Genomic DNA, 19,695 nt, shown 5'->3' on the forward strand with positions numbered 1-19,695 from the left:
GCGAAGAGTGGTAGATTTCGGAAAGGGGGGCGTGGCACCGCACATACAAACTGAAATTCTAATATCGCTTATCCCTGGGACGGCCTATGCAGACATTTTCATATTGCTGCTCTGGAACCACTTATGCTAACGTCCTGAAATTTGCCGCAGCTATTTATGATATCAATAACGTACTTATGGCGAAAGTGGTAGATAATGGGAAAGGGGGTGAGGCGCCGCCCATTCAAACTGAAATTCTCATATCGGTTATCTCTGGAGCCACTTATTATAAGGTAATGAAGCTTTATACACCTACATTTATACACATATAAAATCGCAAGAATCATTCAATATGAAACCGCCGTTAAAGAAGGAAATATTATCTTTTGTTGTTAACCTTCAAGATACTTTCTCAACCGTTAACGATTCTGATGAAAAAAGAGTGTATGTAGATGACTGCAATTTAGTTTTTAACCTCCAAGAGGCTCATATATAATGAAAAACTTATTTGTAGTCTGAATTGGTATATGCTTGACATATTAGTCAGTGATGAACATCTCATCTATAATACAAATACATTTGCAAAAGCTACTGAAGAAATTTGGAGGAGACTTGGAAGAATTCGCATTAATCAATCCGGTATTAACGATCATAATTCAATTTTAAGTTTTCCTGTAAATTCGCTATGAATCATGCTGGTGGACTTCAAAATAGTAATTCGCATAAAGAAGTTAGTATTGGTGACAGGTAAAATTCGAAAGTGATGAAAAAAGATGTCAAATTTCGACAACTGAGCGATACTAGTGTATACATATAAAAGCTTGTAGAAGACAACAGAAAAATCGACCTATAACTACGCTAACGAACGTCCTTGAACTTGTTATCTGCCGCCAAATAAATAGCGCTCTCTCATAAAATACCCCATTTAACCAAATCTGCCTCCATGGTAACTGAGAAAATAACAAGCATAATTGTAGATATGAAAAGTAAGAGTACTTATGTACATACATACATACTATGTATAGTAGTATATTTATTTGATACATACATACATATGTATACGTATTTAGTTAAGCAACACACCAGTAAAAATGTGACACACGCTTTTGGGCGCACATCCCATTTATGGTTGGCTTAGAACCATGTATGGCTGGTATCGTGGCACTCCCATAGAAGCGAGCTCGTTAAGAGATAAGCTGTAAGCTGTTTGATTCAATGTGTCTGACACACTTTATTGATAATATGCCACAAACATGCGAATTGAGTTAACATTACGCTGTGACATAAGTAAGTTAAATAACAAAATTTAAAAATGTATAGTATATTCCCCACTTATTTCGATATGTAAATCCATTCGATCCAATCTCGATTAAAGTTCATAAAAAGTATTTATAAAATTAGATTCCTAGATAACTGGCGGAATTTCGTCCCACCTTTCCGGTAGTCTTAGCTAATGAGCGTGATCAGCTTCGCTATTTCGCTCCCGGGGACCTCTGTATGAGGTAGTGGTGGCAAACTATCGATGGCACTATCGATACTATCGATGGTTTTGTTTTTTTTTTCACTATCGATAGTTTTTCAAAACTATTTTCACTACAGAAAATTTTCCAAATTTAAGGCCCTTATTATGATTCACAACTTTCAAGATAGTTGAGTTGTAAATTGTAAATTGGTATTGCGGGACACAACTCAAATCAACTTTGAAAACGTAGTTGTCTGTTAGTTGTCTAGCATTAGCATTCTCGGGCTCATCGGTAAAACATAATTCGTAACTGATTTCCATTATTTTGCTTTTAATTATTTTAATATCATTAAAATAACATAATATTATGAAAATAACGACTTTTTCAATGGCTACAGTCAACTGAAAACAGTTGTGAACGGCAATAGCAATAAAGAGTTGAGTTGTATACAAGTTGAGTTGTATACAAGTTGAGTTGTCTCAGACACAACTCAACTAAGTTGAGTTGTGAACCATAATAGTGGCCTAAGACACAACGATGGTGGATGTGCATTGTATCACCGGCCGTCTCCACAGGATAAAATTTATTGCTGCCCAGCTGTCATTTTGGTCGCTAGATATAAGTTATATCAGTGGCAATATTTGTGTGGGCTTTTTATATCTTGATATAAGCATTTGTAAGATAGCTTTGAAAATGTATTTTTGCCGGATTTATTCGCCTAAAAATTTAGAAAATAGGCTATTTTACATCCAAGTACATAATTACAAATATTTTAACAGGAAACTGCTCAATTTTTGCTTTTATATTAAAATAATAATGATGTTGCAGCCACGATGTTTTCGTGCAAATGAAAATGTAGCTGTAAAACTACCAAATTACCGGCAATAGATGGCAAGATATAAGCTCTGATATATATTGCTCTTGAAGAGCAATGAGCGGTCTCCATTGGCTATTTATATTCTAACTTATGTATCAAGATATAAACTTTATCCTGTGGAGACGGGCAGTAAGGCGGGAATACTTTTATATAAAAGAAGATATGGACTATGTTCGCCTAACGTCATCAGTAGAATCGAAACGAATGTACAGTTAAGCAGCTTTAATAGTAAATGAAAAAAGATCGCAACTAAAACCTAAAAATGTTGGCATGCTATGTTTCTTAAATAAAAACAATTGGCTTTAGAAAGCAGAATATGTAAATATGTTTAGTTTTTTAAATCATACTTTCATTAGTAAGGTAGGTCCTTATGGTATATAAAAAACTATATCTAACGCAATGGGGGCGTATTCATAGTCAAAATTCAGTTGATACTTCAAGTTAGTTGTGCCTTTTTGATATAATGTTGGGTGAGTTATCTGTCAACAACGTTACCACTAACTTTAAGTACAAACTTAATTTTGACTATGAATACGCCCCATTTAGATTTTCATCTTTTTCAAAATAGGCGACTATCGGTAGACTATGGATAGTTTAAAAAAATACCGTCCACTGTCTCAATTTTGAGATTCGACAAGATAATAAAAATAAAAATAAAAAAAGTAAAGAATGGACAGACACGCTCCAGCTCTGAAAGTATTCAACGCGGTTCGCTAGTCCTCCTCTGCGTTTGAAAGATTAGGTGTAGAAGGACTTAGCTACACTTGGCATTTCCGAATCGGCGTCAGTTGGCACAGAAGGGAAACGACTAGCGTGCTGTTTGGAACAGCCAGAATCGCTTATGCGGTTACAGCGCCAATAAAAAAGAATAAAATAGTTATATTAAACGTACTAAATATAGTTTTTTTCGTCTTTCCGAAAACTACCGTTATATGGTAAGCAGGGATGGTTTTACCCCTATTTCACACATCCTCGATAGTATGTTCAGTTTGACGTAATGAGATAACCGTATATAGTTATAAATTGTCATTACCACGACCACTTTCCCAAATTCCTTAATAATGTTATATCTTTTTAAGAGATTGTGTTGAGTAAATTAGCGTCAACATTAGGTTTCAACATTTTCAGCGTTTGCTTTTATGTGGCAAGTACAATAATTAAACCGAGTTTGGTACAAATGTAATGGTTACCGCGGTACGCATATGTAGAAATAAGTGGGCGGTGTCACGCCCACTTTCCCAAATATTTGTTATAAACGTATTTCTTGCTAAAAATTATTGCTACTATCAATTTTGAATAAATTAGTTTCAGTGGTTACAGATTTATCGAAGATTTCGTATTTCTCTAAATTACCGATATGTAGGATGGGGACGTGGTTATTATCGGATTTTAAAATTTGATATGTTTTACCAAGGCCAACAACTGACACAGGCTTAGGAGAAATTAGTGAAGCGGTTACCGACATATACACACTGAGAAAAAAACGCGTTGTAAAAATGAAATTTTTGAATTTGATTGCCGTTTAAAAATATTCGTATTTAAATCAAGTGAAAATGGTCCAAAATTGAATAACTCCATTATACATACACTACGTATAATGGAAATATTGAATTCAAATACGCCCGTATTAAAATTAAGCATTTTTCACTGCACACATGGCGTTTAGCACGTCTCGAATGCTTTTTCATATGTACCCTGCAAAAAATTGTGCGACTTAAACTATGTTCACATTACCAACATAAAATACTTAGTTTCGTTTAAAATACCTCACTAAATTAAGTGCGTTCATACACGCAATTCTTTATTTGTCTTGACAGCTTTGTAGCAACCCTGTGTTATTGTTTATTTAACCAAAAGAGATCGCGAATGCGAGTAATTGGGTCGTTCTTAAAAAACATGACCATTCTGAATTTTGTAATTTTTAAAAATTAAGTTGGCCAAATATGTTTATAATTGGCCTCATGTGGTTACGGATGGTATCAACAATAGGAATCCATAACCAGCAGTATTTTTTTTAATTTTTGGAGTTTTTGGAGTTAATAAGTCACAGAGTGGACCGGTAACAGAGGGGACAAATTAACTCAAAAATACCATATTTTAGCTTTTTATTCGAATTTTGGAGAATTTATTTGTCCACTTAATTAATGTACATAAAATATTTATAAAAAAATTATAAAATAAATAAAAAATCACTTTACTCACCGTTTTTCAACAGTAACAGAGTTGACACTGAATAAGGGTACGTACCCGGCATACAATTGGGTTCCTTACTCAACAACGCACTAAACAAGACTGAACAGTTCAAAACACATTTGTTGATTTTAGCTAAGTTATGATGGAGAAGCATAAGAGAAATATACGCGTCATAACGTTTAACAAACATTTTTCAATAAAATGAGTGGACGTAACAGAGGGGACCAAAACCTGAGGACACAAATTTTCTTCATAAAAATTATACAAAAAAATTATTTTTCATCATTCTTTTCTATATATGGTATTAATATACACAAACTGAATAACAAAAATTGTAAATATTATTTTTTTTCAATTTTATTTCAACTGAAAATAACTATTAAATTTTTATAAATTGGCTCGGGACACAGGTTTTTGCTAAACCTTTGACATTGAAAATATTTTTTAAGTTATTTTCAGATAATTAATTATTTTTTTTTTTATAATATAGTTACGTAGAATCGATAATAATTTATAAAAATGCAGATATTTTTCTATTTTCTTTTTGAAGAAACAAAATATAAAATAGTAAAGTCTGGGGACACCAATTGGTCATGTTTTTTAAGAACGACCCAATTGCGTATATTTTTATATTCTGAGTTGTTTGTGGTAATTTTTTAGATTTTAGATGAGTGATCAAAAGAGAAAGCTTCTGGAAATATTTTACAAACTACCACGCGCGATTATTAAAAACAAAAACGTCCAAACACAATGACATATCAGTTATGGGACAATACTTTTTTCGATTTTTATCGATAAAATTAGAGCCGACACTGATTTGTTCGTGATTTGGTTCTTGGTTTAAGATAAACTACGTACTTTCAACTTAATTTACTGAGAGACTTTACAAGGCGAAATTACTTAGTTTGTACTTAATTTATGCGTAAATTAAGATTGACCTCTAAATTACGCCAATGGGAACATAGTTTTATCTCTAAAGAGAGTATTCCGAGATTACTCTCAATCGGGTACAATTGGGCATTAATTAGTCGCAACTGGTCTCATACGGGTACTAATGGAGGTCAATTAGTCTCGACTCATCCCTTATGGGTATAATTGGAGATCAATTAGTCCCCAACTCATCTCTAACGGGTACTATTAACGATTTAATGATATGTACGCTCTTAGTCAATGAAATTTCATGTGCGGCGTTGGCACACAGAGAGAGTATTCGCCTAACAATACGGAGCACCCCGGTTCGAATCTCAGCTGGCGGAAATTTTTATTTTTTAAAAGTGACTAGTCGCTTTTTATACCCTTCCGGGTATAAAGGTGAACAATTAATCTCTTCATAGGACGTGCTCGAACAAAAGCGATCAGTTCATTCCATATAAAGAGATCAAAAGTGGTATTGGTATTGAACTCCATTAGCACCCGTATGAGACTAGTTGCGACTAATTAATGCCCAATTGTACCCGATTGAGTGTAATCTCGGAATACTCTCTTTAGAGATTAGTCGCACAATTTTTTGCAGGGTACAAATGCAAGAATAATAGAATACAAGATTGCGCCAATTGAGATGAGAGCAACTGGGTGTGACGTCACATTATTTTGAGAATGAGAGTATAAAGAATAATTTTGAAGAAGAAGAGGAAGAAGCGACCAAGTGGCGCGAAATAATGATGTAAAACTTGCTTGAATTGTACCTAATCTTCAGCTTCTTAAATTTTAACGTGCATTCGGTACACGCACATTATTTTAGGTACATTTGGAACGTAGTAAAATATTGTTTCATGTAAGTAGAAAAGTTGTTATGGTACAAAGGAAGATGTAGTCCACCAACTACCAAAAATGTATGCACATAAGAATACATGTTTACTATTTAGGTACGTATATCTACTTTTAGGTACAACTTTTCGGCAAATTGGTACAATATGAAAATTTAATATTCATCACTATTGCGAAAAAATAATAATGTGACGTCAGGGAGAGGGTGGATGCTGTCAAATCGAGAAAGAGAGGACTAGCGGTCCGCGGAAGGCGCCACCTTTGTTTCGCTGCATCGTGGTACAAATGCACTAATCGCGCGCTCGTGAGGTTGATTCAAACTCAACATTTGAAAACACATTTACATGTATGGCTGTAGCTGAGTGTGCAAAGATGCTTGATACAATTGGGTTGCTGCCAAATTAAATTTTTTTTTCTTCTTAATTACGAAAAAGCATCTGTGCACTTCACAACGACATAGTTTATAACGTACATACTCAAATTTAAAACGAGTTGGGTTGGTGCTCTTTCATATGCATATTATTTTAAATTTAGCACGTTTTGTTTTAATTCTAAAATTTATTCCCTCAGTGCACATGTAATCATAAGTGGGCGGGGCTACGCCCGTTTTCCAAAAATGTATAATATTTTTTATTTTCTGCAAAAAGGTTTGTGCTTATATCAATTTTGAGTGAATATATTATTGCAGTTTTCGTATTTCCGCTCAAAACCGTTATATGGGAGGTAGGCGCGGTTATTGTCCGATTTTGCCCATTTGTAATGCCACTCGTCCTTGGTTCAAGAAATACACGTACCAAGTTTTGTTGAGATATTCAAATTTTTAGTCGAGTTATCTTGTGCACAGACGGACGGACAGACAGTCACGGCTTAATCGATTTCTCTATTCTACACATTTTGGTATGTATATGTCTATATATATCTCGGTTCCTTAAATCTATTACAAACAACTGTTATGTGAACAAGGTCGTTCGGGTATAAAAAAAAATGTAAATAGCCATATGCGGACGACATAGAGGGGCATCTGAAAACGAGTAACGTCACCGCTGGTGCGCGCAAGCCCATAAGGTTGCATAATCGGAAAACCCTACATTGTGGCGCTTGGTTTGACCGACGGTGCAGTCCAGGCGGAAATCGGGAAGATGAAAGACTTCAAACCCATTAGCCTAGACGGAATTTACAGCGATAGTAGCATATCTCACAGAGGTCCACAATTTGACGATGGCCACTCAAATCATCCCGTAAATGCAGAAAGTAGGCGACGCCTCGAGCCCATGGCTGCCGAACCGAAATGTGTGGCAATTAGTGAAGAGTCCGCAGTAAACGCCGCGAGCGGACCTGTGTGATTCCCAACTGGCACCAGATAATACGACAGAATCTGAAAGTGATACACACTCAGTAACTGCGTACGTTGTTTCGTCGGCCCGCGTAAAGGCGGACATTGATACCACATTCTAGCCGCCGCCGATGGTGGACCGGGTGGTAGCTTGCATTCTTGTTAAAAGGACATACTACTACTTTCAACTTCTTTGGCCTAGGAACTATCTGAGTGATCGTCAACCAATAGTGGTCTTTCCAAACCTAAATTCAAAACTAAGACGAATTGAGTAAAGTGTTTCGCTGGGTAGTATCTTCTCATCGGTTTTAATTACTATGCAGATACTCCTACAACCTCCTAAAGCAGCTTGGGCAATGACATTGATGAATTATTTTTAGGGCAAACAGCTATCTGTCCCCCCTCTCCCGTTTCTGTGCTGCAAGGAGCTTGGCTCTCTCACCAATCAGCAGCCAGAATGACATGGAGCACCAAGGTTGACAAGTCACGAATTCTGGCCGTAATCAACCTAAACATTTGCAACTTCACGTTAGAAGTCCTGGTCTTATTCTCGGCGCACACAATCGCGGCCACCAAAAAAGAAGACACAACCGCGATCCCTAAGTCGCTTACCGGCGACATTTCGGGCAAAGATAAATGCTGCTGGCCGATTCGTTATCATCTAGTGCCCTTGCATGTGTGCATATGTACGCCTGGGACAAGTAGAACGCAGTGACTGTGACTTCAGACCTAGCCGAATGCCGCAATACGGACAGCGAAAGCCAGCCGGTGGCAGCAGAGCACCTGCTCCATAGCGAGGAGCAGATGCTACTTGCTGCAGAGAGCAACAACATGCTTTTCAATTCATTTCTGTTGCGATGCTATAGTGAGACCAAGCTTATTGGCTACAAGTGAAGCAGGACAACCATGATAACGTAGTTACGTAAAACGAGTTGCCTGCAACGATAGGAGATATAGGGTTCGATCAAGGATCTTATCTAAAAGATCCACCCACTAGAGCTGCAATTTTATCGATGTCAGTATCGATATATCGAGCATATGGTTGTTTTTTAGCCGACATCGATTTTTTCGATATCGAGTATGGCATCTGCATTTTCTCATCACTTATTTTAGCGCAAAACATCATCAGTAACTAAAATTTTGGTAAGCCGTTTTGTGGCCAAGTTCGATGTCGCTAAAAAATTCCGTTTATCAAGGATTTTTTTCTGACGGTTTTGTGCATTTTCTAACATACATACATATGTACATAATTTGTATGGAAGAAAAATCCGAAATCAACGAAATTTTTTAGCGACTTCGAACTTGTGCTCTATTATATTAAAATTTAATAGGCTACAAATCTACATACCAAAATTTTTTCTAGCATATAGATGCATTTCTGCATTAAAACTAAAATTTTTAAAAATATCTCGATTAAGTCTTTTTGGCGGTTAAGGCTTGATATGATAAAATTTTCTGTTGGTAAATGGTTCTATGCATTTGTTGAATGAGTATATATTATTTAAGTGTTTCATTTAGAATAAAAAAATTTACGATATGTACATCGATGTATCGATCTTGAATATCGAAAGTATCGAGTACGACAAAGATCGATACTTTTGCAGCTCTACCATCCATCGACTATGACCTTTTCAGAAACGTTTTTTAACTCCACACCGTGATCTAGAAGGGACAAGAGCGGTCTGAGCGCGAGGTCATGTGGCATGATTAAGCTCAAATTACAAACATCAAAAATTACGGAAAATTTTTATAAAATAGTGTTACATATAATAGCAAAATAATGCTGTGATTTTTACCACGGGAACATCGCAAAATTTTCGTTTCTACCAAAAAAATTCGCCTTTTGATTGCCCCTTTCTCTTTTCGTGTTATATTATAAGTTAAGGCAAACTGTGAGAAAATATTGTGAGAGTATTGTAAGGCAGACGGTTGCTCTGAAAATCAGATGGTTGCTTTAAACGGCAATATTTATTATGAAATGCGTGGGCTAGACAATAAATGAAGGCAAAAACATCCCATTTTACAGGGTTGCATGTAGCATCAAACACCGTAGAAAGGCTCAATTTTTCGGAAGAAACGAAATCACCAACAGTCTTTTGCAGCGGTCTTCCTATTTACCGGCGGGGTCAAGCCGACCACATGATGATCGATATATGATGATCTGTACGACTGTCTTCCGATAAAGATTTTTACATATTCTTCACGAATCAATGATCGGAGCTGAACTAAATTTGACCACCGTTGACATACCGCATTTCTGATAAAAAAAAAGAATTATCGAAAACGGTTACCGTGGTCAAAAGTTCTCCGGTAACATCCATAAAAATAATATTCCGACGAACACCTCCCCCTTTTTCAAAGTCGGTTAAATTAGTTCTAAAGGAATTCTCTTTCATGAACCATAAGAAGCACTGTTGAAATAACAAACTGTAATTAAAAATATATATGTATATATTGTCGAGCCCTAACCGTCAAAAATACGTAAGCGACATTTTTTTCAAAATTTTCTTTATGATGCAGAAATATTCCTAGAGCATCTACATGCACGTCTTTTTGGCGGTTAGGGATAGGTGTACACATTTTAAACTACGACTCACATGTAGTTTCGGCATTTTAGGGTTACAAAAGTAGAGTGTATTAGTTTTTTACATCGGACAAAACTTGTTCACAACTTCGTTTCTTCGCTTCCTCACTTTCACATACAATTGTACATACAATAATTTCCTCAATTAGTTAATTACTCAAGAAAATGCACTCGAGTTAATAAAATGTACTTATGTTTTCTTTTAGTTAATTTAATTTCAATTGTTTTCTTTACGTATTGCGTTTTATCAATTAATTTTTCAGTTTTTGTAATCAACTGCAATTCCGGTCATCATCGTCACGTCAGCAGAAGCTACTACACGATAAGCGAACGCACCAACGACCACCAACAGACAATAAGACCGTTGAAATCGAATGTTTGATTATAAATAAACACACGAATTGCACCCATTCAGCGCCACTGACATCGACATAAGCAGCAACAACAGCGGCAACATCATAAACTATACTGCCGCATCGTTCAGGCCCCAAAATTGAATAAGGCGAACATCAAATTTTTGCAAGTGGATGAAGATAGTTGCACGCAAGCAGGGGCAAGCCGGCGGAAAATCAAACTGGCAGACAGCTGAGTGAGCGCGGCATCCACTACCGCTCGGAGAAACATTGGTTTTTAGGCAATGCGCCTTAGAAGCCCCTCTTGTAGGAGCGATCAAATAAATACTATTCCCACATACATATGTATGTATGTACATATGATGTGTTTATACCCTGCGGTAAAACGCGCTTGTTCAGAACTAGCGCAGAACAAAGGTTGGAAATAAAAAAAATGTTGCCTTATTTGCCATTGCTTATTTTTACCTTTTGTAACAAAAAGAGTTGCCACGGCATGGAACAAACAAAAGTTGCCGTTCCTGTTCGCAACATATGTACAGAGAATATCGTTTTGAGTTTTATCTTCAGTTAAAATTCCTGCATTATCGTCACTTGCTTCACTATATCTGAACCTTGATTCAATAACACAAGGTTGGATAACCTGGCAGTTGTCTCGCTCCCGCATTCTGCCTTAGCCTGTGTTGCTTTCTTTTTTGATTTATAGAAACTACTACTTAAAGACAAGGAGAAATATTGTCTTCGTATAAATGGTTCAACAGGCAACACTGCCGTTAGTTTCATCGATTGTTTCGAGGAAATTGATTTTCTTATTGCGCAAACTCAAGTAACCATGCCAAAAAAATCAAAAATAATGGAGCTATTTTGAATTAAAGAAATAATTTACATATTTCTTTGCAGAGTATCAGAGTTATTCAAAAACCTGCGTTTTACAGCAAGTGCAGCCGTTACCAATAAGTTTTGCGTGCTAGGATCTCTGTGTGTCCGTCCACATTTGGCGGGTGCAGTCCACTGGGAATTACAGCTGCACCGATTTATTTGGTGAAGTGCAGCCATAACATACTTACAAGTAAGTATACCACCTCATAAAAGTGAAAGTGTAAATATCAATAAAGCTTTTATCTTGTGCAGGTCAGGATCACTTTGTGTGTCCGTTCACCAAATGTAATTCAATTTAAGATAATGAACATGTAATTTTTAAATGCAACAAATATAATAATTTTTTGAAAAGATTAATTTATATACATTGTATCAATTTCATCTTTACTAGTTGTATATTTCTTCATATCGCACACCGTCTTCAAAAGAGTCACAACTCAAAATAATACGTTTGTCAGAAAATGCGAAAAACTATTTCTTAGCACATGATAATCATATGGGCTGGGCGACTTTACCTTAGGTTTTTTTTTACAAATTATAACAAAAATTTGATCCAGCTTTTGCTGAAAGATAAATAAAAACTCTGTGTATATTTTTAGCGCATAATCTCAAAAATGCCAAATTTGGAGTTGTGACTCTTTTGAAGACGGTGTGCAATATAGTCCCTTTGAATAAAGGATTTGTTTGAATTCCATTAATTTTATTTAATATATACTGGAGTTTTAATGAAACCATGGTTTGTTTTGAATATTTGGGAATATTTGTCGATAAGATTTTTCTTTGGTCAGAATTTTATGTGAATAAAATTCTCTCATTCTGCATTTATTTCATTTTTAATATCTATATAGCATGTTTAATACACCATAAAAAGTTTATTCATTGTCTATTGTGTAGATCAATGGAATCTGCTTCAATATTTTAATGCAATATAATATACAAAAAAACGCATTTTAGCACTACCAGACTACTTTTCCTACTACCTTTTCGCAAAAGGGGATAAAATGGTTACCCGCTTTCTCTTCCTTCTCAAATGCAACCTTACAAGGCAGTCGATGGACACAAATGTCAATATTTATCCAACCTTGTATTATTGAATCATGATCCGAACTGTGGCTTTCGTTTACGAAGACGCACCGAACATGTGCTATGAAATAGTGATGTAAAAATATGTCAAAATTTACCTACTCTCAGATTTCTAAATTTGAACGTATACTCGCTACAAGCAGGTGGGATGACTGGCGCAATAAACAGGAGAATTAATAAAACAGCTTTCTCGCTTTATTTTCTGACGTTCGGCTGCCTTATAAAGGGTGAACACACCAAAACTGCGACACTTTGGGAAGCTTATAACTTACCCAAAACGAATTCAATATTTTGAAATTCAAATACCATAAGCTGACCACGTGACCTTAGTTGGACGTAGAAGAAATTTCATTTGAATTTGATTCCTAGTTGAGTTAAAAATGGCAACCGAGTTAGAAACGAGACACACCATTTTGCACGAGTTTATAAATGATCCGGCCGTACACGTAAAATTGCTAAAAAATTAAAGATTGCACTATTCGACAGTTTGAAGGGTTTTCATCGGTACAAATAAGGCCTGGCAGTTACGAGACAACCAGGGAGCGGGAGCGAGATTTTGTCGCGTTGTGTTGCAAAATCCGTACGCAGATCGCAGTTTTTCGTACAAAAGGTAAAGCGGAAAGCTTCATTGAGATGTTCTACAGCTCAAACAGCGCCAGACCGAGTCGCAAAGTAGAATGTTACAGCGAAATCCCGCATTCGGAAGTTGTATGAATTCAAAATTAAAAAATACAACTGCATTGTTATGGACTACGAAACCTACTGCTATAAAAATTCAAAATATATTGCAGGTCAAGATTTTTATACTGCTGCAAGTCGTCAAGATGCCCCTGAAAGTTGTAAGCTGAAAATGAAGTCCAAATTTCCAAAAAACCACATGGTTTGGCAAGCTATTTGATCCTGTGGAATGATGAATGATCAAGTTTATCGGGATGAGTGCCTCAAAAGGCGTCTTCTGTCATTTATCAACAGATAAGGAGTAGGCCACTGTTCTAGGCGGACGTGGGAACCTGCCACTATGCCAAGGACACATTGCCGTGGTATAATGCAAATAACATAAATTTTGTACCTCACGACTGCAATCCACCCAATAGCCCAGAGCCACGTCCTATTGGGGAATATTGGTCAATTGTCAAAGAAATCTTGCAGAAAACAGGTGAAACAGTGAAAAATATTGAAGAGTGCAAAACAAAGTAGTTGTGCGCATCGCGTAAAGTCGATGATGCAGTCGTGCAGAACATGATGGCGCGTGTGTGTGAAAATACCGATCACTTGCAGATGGAGCAAATAATAACTAATATTTTAACATATTAATAACATTTAAACTTCCAAGTTATATAATACAAAAAATAATAATTTCAAAGCCTGCTAGTTTGTTTCTGGTAGTAATTTCTAAGTGTCGCAGTTTTGGTGTGTTCACCCTTTAGTCACATTTTAAAGGCAAATTTTCAAATAAGGCAGTGTCAAAACCTTTCTTCTCACTATAATATTACTTCACCTGGTATAATTCCACCTTGGGTGGGGTGCTTGCAATAATACCATACACAATAAATCCCATTACTGTGACATTAAAAAGCAGTTTCAGAAGTGAACTAGTGTCATTTTATTATTACTATTTTTTCTACGCGGTTATATTGCCACCAGTGCATAATTGCGAAAGGAGGAGAGGGGGCGGGGGACGCGAGAGCGGCGCGGGGCGGCGCGCGAATGCAGACAGCCGCGACGCCGTTTGTGTCATTTCACCCCCTCTCTTTTTACATGGCGATGTCTTACGAAATGGAAATTACCCCCAATAAACCCCAGCTTGTTTCGTCGTGTAGTATGAATTATGATAAAGTCCTTGATAAGGATTTGGTTTAATTTGTCGGAATCGGTTAAAATCCGGTTACAGCGCCTTTCGAGAAGGTGAACTTGTACAATTAAATAATATAATTAACTGATAAATATTTGAACTATATTACGATATGCTTAAGGTACTTTTATGTTTCAAGTTGCATGTACGTATTTCCAAATCATTTTGAAAAAAATTTCCTTTATTTTACGTTGGTTAATATAGTCACCATAAGTCTACTGGCATATCTAAGACAAAGGACGGGAATGGTTTCTGTCAAAGGCCATCCAGGTTGTTAGGGGAATCATGTTCGTCGTGCATTTGTCTAAAAAAAAAAATGACCGTAAATACCTTCCTCTTGATGAAAATGCTCGAAAATAAATTTTTAATTCATTCTTGGAGATGTCGTGGGATCAGACGAAATAATACGTTTGCGGCATATATGTAATACTTCTATATTGGCAGTAAGAGGTAGTACTGTCCGAAAACATCACAGTACAGATATATCAATAAAGAAAAGAAACACATATCTTTATAGATACCCTGCAGTGTAAAGCTGAACCAGTATGCACAAATTCCAGTTCATGAATTATTATTTAAGGATAAAAGTCATACCAGTTCGTTATGAACTATAATTATACCAGTTCCTCGTAGAAAAAAGTAAACTACTAGTTGGTAGAAATTCTAGGGGGAGTCATACCAGTTCGTCATGGACTATAATTATACCAGTTCTCCACAGTGAAATTCCAAACGAGCAAGTATAAATACTAGTTCATTAACTAGTACGTGCTAAAGCGACGGCCTACCATTTCGGCGATTTCGAGCAATTTATGCGATCAGCGACATCTGTCTTTGAATAGCCACAACCAACACTAACAGGTCTGCTACACGTTACCGAAGATTTTGTAACCGGAAAATTTTATTACCAAAAAATGTTACCAGTTCTTGTCACCACGATTCTAGGTTCGTTGGTAATGCAGTTAAAATATCCAGCAATTCAGCTATGTGCAGATTCTGGCATTGCATATTTCACGAGGCAATACTTTGTTACCAGCTTATGAGATGGCAACTAAATTTACCGGTTATAAGAGTACAGAGAATGCGAAAAGGGTTTAAAAATTGTGGTTACAAACTTTTTATTACCAGCGCAGAATAGACATGTAAAATGCAGTTAATTGCTTTCATCAGGAATGTCGGCTGTGGTGTCAAGTGAAGACTACCGATTCTGGTTCTAAAATCTCAGGCTCGAGTGCGCTTGGAGGTTGTTAAAGTAAATAAGTAAATTATTTTAAATTATTATTATTATTTAAATATAAAATAAAAATTTTACGTAAATTTCATTTCATTTTGGAAAACCCTAAATACTCAAATACCATAAAAAATGAAAATAAATAATTTTTTGTCCTTTTTAAACAATAAATTTAAAAATAACAAGAAGCGATATAAATAAATAAATACAAAAAAAAGTAAGTGCGCCTGGGCCACACTGTAGAAGTGAACCTTACGATACTTATCTATCTATACATACACATATCTGCTTTTGGTTTAGGTTATATTTTTTCGCTTTTTTTCTATCAATGTAGATCCCTACCTCTACCACTGTTCGTTTTAATAACATTCATGTTTTTCTGTTTTTCCATTATCTTCATTTTTATCTTTATACTCTATCGATAACAAAATCGATTATAACGTCCATCAAAATATCGATAACCAAATCGATGACAAATTCGATAAAACCTTCAATAGCAACATCGATTATACCATTGGTAGCTAAATCGATTAGAAAATCGATAAAAATATCGATAACAAAATCGATAAATATCAATAACAAAATCGATTTATATCGATAACAAAATCGATAAATATCGATAACAAAATCGATTAATATCGATAACAAAATCGATTAGTATCAATAACAAAATCGATAAATATCGATAACAAAATTGATAAATATCGCTAACAAAGTCGATAAATATCGATAACAAAATCGATAAATATCGATAACAAAATCGATAAATATCGGTAACAAAACCGATAAAAATATCGATTATTTTATCGATAAGTCTCGAGAATCCCGAAAATCTCTAAAATCCCAAAATAGTTCCCAGATTGAGTCTCTGTGTCTCTCTCTATATCCTTTCCTCTTTAATTACCTCTATTTTAATCTTTCTTCCCCTACCTTCATCTTTGCTTTTATCGGTATCCTCATCCTCCTCTTTGTCTTTACTTTTATGCTCATCATTTTTTTCAGCTATATATTCCCCTTCACATTTGCCCTTATATATATAAGTAAAGTGTTTAAATTTACCTTGGTCTTCATTTTTGCCTTTATCTTTACGCAACTTTTTTTTATTTTACCTTTGCCTTTACCTTTTACCTTTACCTTTACCCTTTTTTAATTTATGTACCTAGTCAAATTTACTTTCATTCTTGTATTGGTCTTTTTCTAAGTGTTATTTAAGTTTAAGTTTTATTAGCAAATTTTTGTTAAATTAATACCATATGCATACAAACAAGAAGCACTTGTTTCAGCCCCAACCATTTCCGTTGCACCATTTCCGTTGCACCATTTCCGTTGCATAATTTCCGTTGCATACATACAAGAAGCACTTGTTTCAGCCCCAACCATTTCCGTTGCACCATTTCCATTGCATCATTTCCGTTGCATACACACAAGAAGTACTTGTTTCAGCCCCAACCATTTCCGTTGCACCATTTTCGTTGAATCACTTCCGTTGCATCATTTCCGTTGCACCATTTCCGTGTGCAATTTCCGCTGAATTTGCCAATTTACTCCCAACCAACCAACCGCCGCTAAAGAAGTTTCACTTCAATAACAATAAAAAACATTCGCTCACTGAGATTCGAACTCGGATCTCTTGGTTTAGCGTGCCAAAGCTTTACTCTGTCGACCATTGCCACTGTTGCAGCGCCGCGAGCCAAATGGCATAGGTACTTATGCTTTTCACTGGGGATGAATAGGCAGTCTATCCCGTCAACTGGTACTACTAGTATTTCTACTGATAGTGTGCTGATGCAGGAGCGGGAAATTGAGATCTCCTATGACACCGCCATGTTAAAAATACCAGTCGCTAACATTGAAAAGGATACAACGTGAACTATTTGGGCTGAAACGCAAACTGGTAGCATTCTGGTTCACAAATGGTAGCTTTCCCTGCAGGGTAAACATGTATATAACACATACACAAAAACGGCACTCACGTACACAATCCATACTCAAAAACCGTACTAGACTCTTCCGCTTTGATTTCGGAATGCTTACACATTGGGAAGTTAGCTTACTGCCAATATAGAAGTATTACATACGTATATGGTTTGCGGTATCATTAATTTTATTCCAAGGAAGCGACAGACATCTGACAGTTATATAAATATTAGTTGCGTTCCCGTACTCGCAAGAAGTTGCAAGAATTTACAAGAGTTTAGCAGAAAGCGTTTCTGTTCTCGGTTCTCTGGTAAAGTAGGGGAAAAATGGATGAGTAAAATCGATCCTCTCTTTACGGGGTGTACATAGCTCTAGCTTTGAACATCGATTACGCAGGTTCGATCCCTGCTGAAGTCTAGAAAAAAGAAGTCTGATGAGGAAATGTGGTGATTTCCGAAATAGCTGTCATAGCTTCTACCGCTTAGACTTTGTTGCTTTTTAAATTTTTCCTAATAAACAATCGTGGTACAAAGCTCAATAAAAATATTTAAAAAATAAAAATAAAATGTTAATAAGCCACAATAACACTGACAAATACATATGGTTTATTTTTTCTCAGTGACCGTTTTAAACCGTTTTAATCAAAAATGTTGCCTAAATTGTGTGTTTAAAGTGGCTGACAATCATTTTGGCAAATTTTGGTTTTCGAATTTTTGTGGTTCGGTCCCATCTCCGCAAGTACGGGATAATATGACCTAAGTGTTGTTTCCTGCACGCATTGTTGCGTTAGTTTTGACCAACAAAGGAGCGTTTTTCCAAGATCAAAAAGGAAACAAATTTTATGTAGTCTGGCTTAATATACTTGATCACAAAGTGAGCTCTCGATGAAAGAAAAAGTCGATTTCAAATCATTGCAAGCAATGTGCTCAGGCATTGTTCAATGCGATATATTTTGAGTTACTTTATAAGTTTTTGTAAAAGTGGCAACTATCTAGCAAAATAGTAGTAAAATCGGTCCTTGGGGAGCACGGGAGTATAAATGACAAAATAGTAGTTAAAAACTACTATCGTAGTACTTTCGGCAGCACTGCTCTGCAGCCGCTTTGCACTAGTTCAAAGATAGTAATGAAACTTGTAGGGCGGAACTAGCGCTTTAAAAGACTGTCTCTAAATTTTACTGCAGGGTAAGTGCATTTACATACATACATACTTATGTATGTACATAGATAGTTTGTCTATTGACTTCTTGACTTTGTTCTGAGCGGCAAGCTGTGAGCGTTGCGCTGCAAGTGGTAGCGATAGCAGCGATGTTGAGGCAGCCACAGACACGGTTCCAAGCGGTTCCGTGCACCGTTTGTTTATTTATAATCAACTTGTGGAACGTATGTATATGAGGTTCATAGTTGCCAACTTGGTGATTTAAGCCCTAGGTTTAGTGCTTTTTTAAAAATTAAAACGCCAAAAAAAACTGTTTAGTGCCTAGTGTCTTTTTTAGTGCTTTTTTTCTGAACTTAATTTCTCATAGATAGTTAAAACATTAAGGGCCGTTTTCTAATGTAAGCAGTAAAGTTGCCTTTACTAACAGGGCAGATAAATTGTTTCTCACTTTAAAGTGTTTTGGTTTTCTTATCTTACCGGTAAAAATAATTTTGTTATTCCGTAGAGTGAAACTTCACTACATTCGTCATATAATTTTAAAGGTTGGCAATGCAACATAAGCAAATATAGAGCAAGAGCAACTGTTAGCAAAAACCAAAACCTTGGTTGAAATATCTAATATATCTAACTCATGAACCAAAACCGAACCATAATCTAAAGTTGGGTTCATATTTTTAGAGGTTGCATCGGGTGAGCAACAATTTATCGATTCGAAAAATTAATGAGCGATGATAAAACGAAAACTCTTATACCGCGACGATAAAGTGACCGGTAATCTAAAGGTTAGATGAGGAAACGGCCCTTACAAGAACAATCACACGTTCATCCAGTTACATTTACACAACATACAACGAATTCACAAGAGCGTGAATGCCCATATTAATATTTGTCAAATACTTTATTCCAAAATAAGCATGGCTGTTCCCGATTTCGAAACGATTTTTCATAAAGTTATTATGAACGATTTCGTGAAATTTTTAAATCAACAGAAGTATTTTATTCTTTTCGTTCATTGTATGTATATGTATCTTT

The 19,695-nt window shown here is 35.9% G+C and overlaps 1 protein-coding gene across 3 annotated transcripts in view; it reads right to left on the minus strand.

Moving 5' to 3' along the window:
- The window catches only part of LOC118738752 (pericentrin), a 242,401-nt gene extending 232,173 nt beyond the window's left edge, over positions 1 to 10,228 (minus strand). For 2 of the 3 annotated variants that reach the window (XM_036469702.1, XM_036469699.1), the window contains exon 1: positions 10,210 to 10,227. In XM_036469702.1, the coding sequence (XP_036325595.1) occupies positions 10,210 to 10,224 (15 nt within the window). In that variant the 5' untranslated portion in view covers positions 10,225 to 10,227. Of the gene's footprint in view, positions 1 to 10,209 lie in introns of all 3 variants that reach the window. The other variant, XM_036469700.1, reaches the window with a different exon arrangement.
- Between the last annotated feature and the right edge of the window lie 9,467 nt (positions 10,229 to 19,695).

Source organism: Rhagoletis pomonella, unplaced genomic scaffold (genome assembly GCF_013731165.1).
Source record: "Rhagoletis pomonella isolate Grant_MI unplaced genomic scaffold, Rhpom_1.0 Rhpom_scaffold_00005, whole genome shotgun sequence".
In the NCBI taxonomy this organism is placed as follows: Eukaryota; Metazoa; Arthropoda; class Insecta; order Diptera; family Tephritidae; genus Rhagoletis; species Rhagoletis pomonella.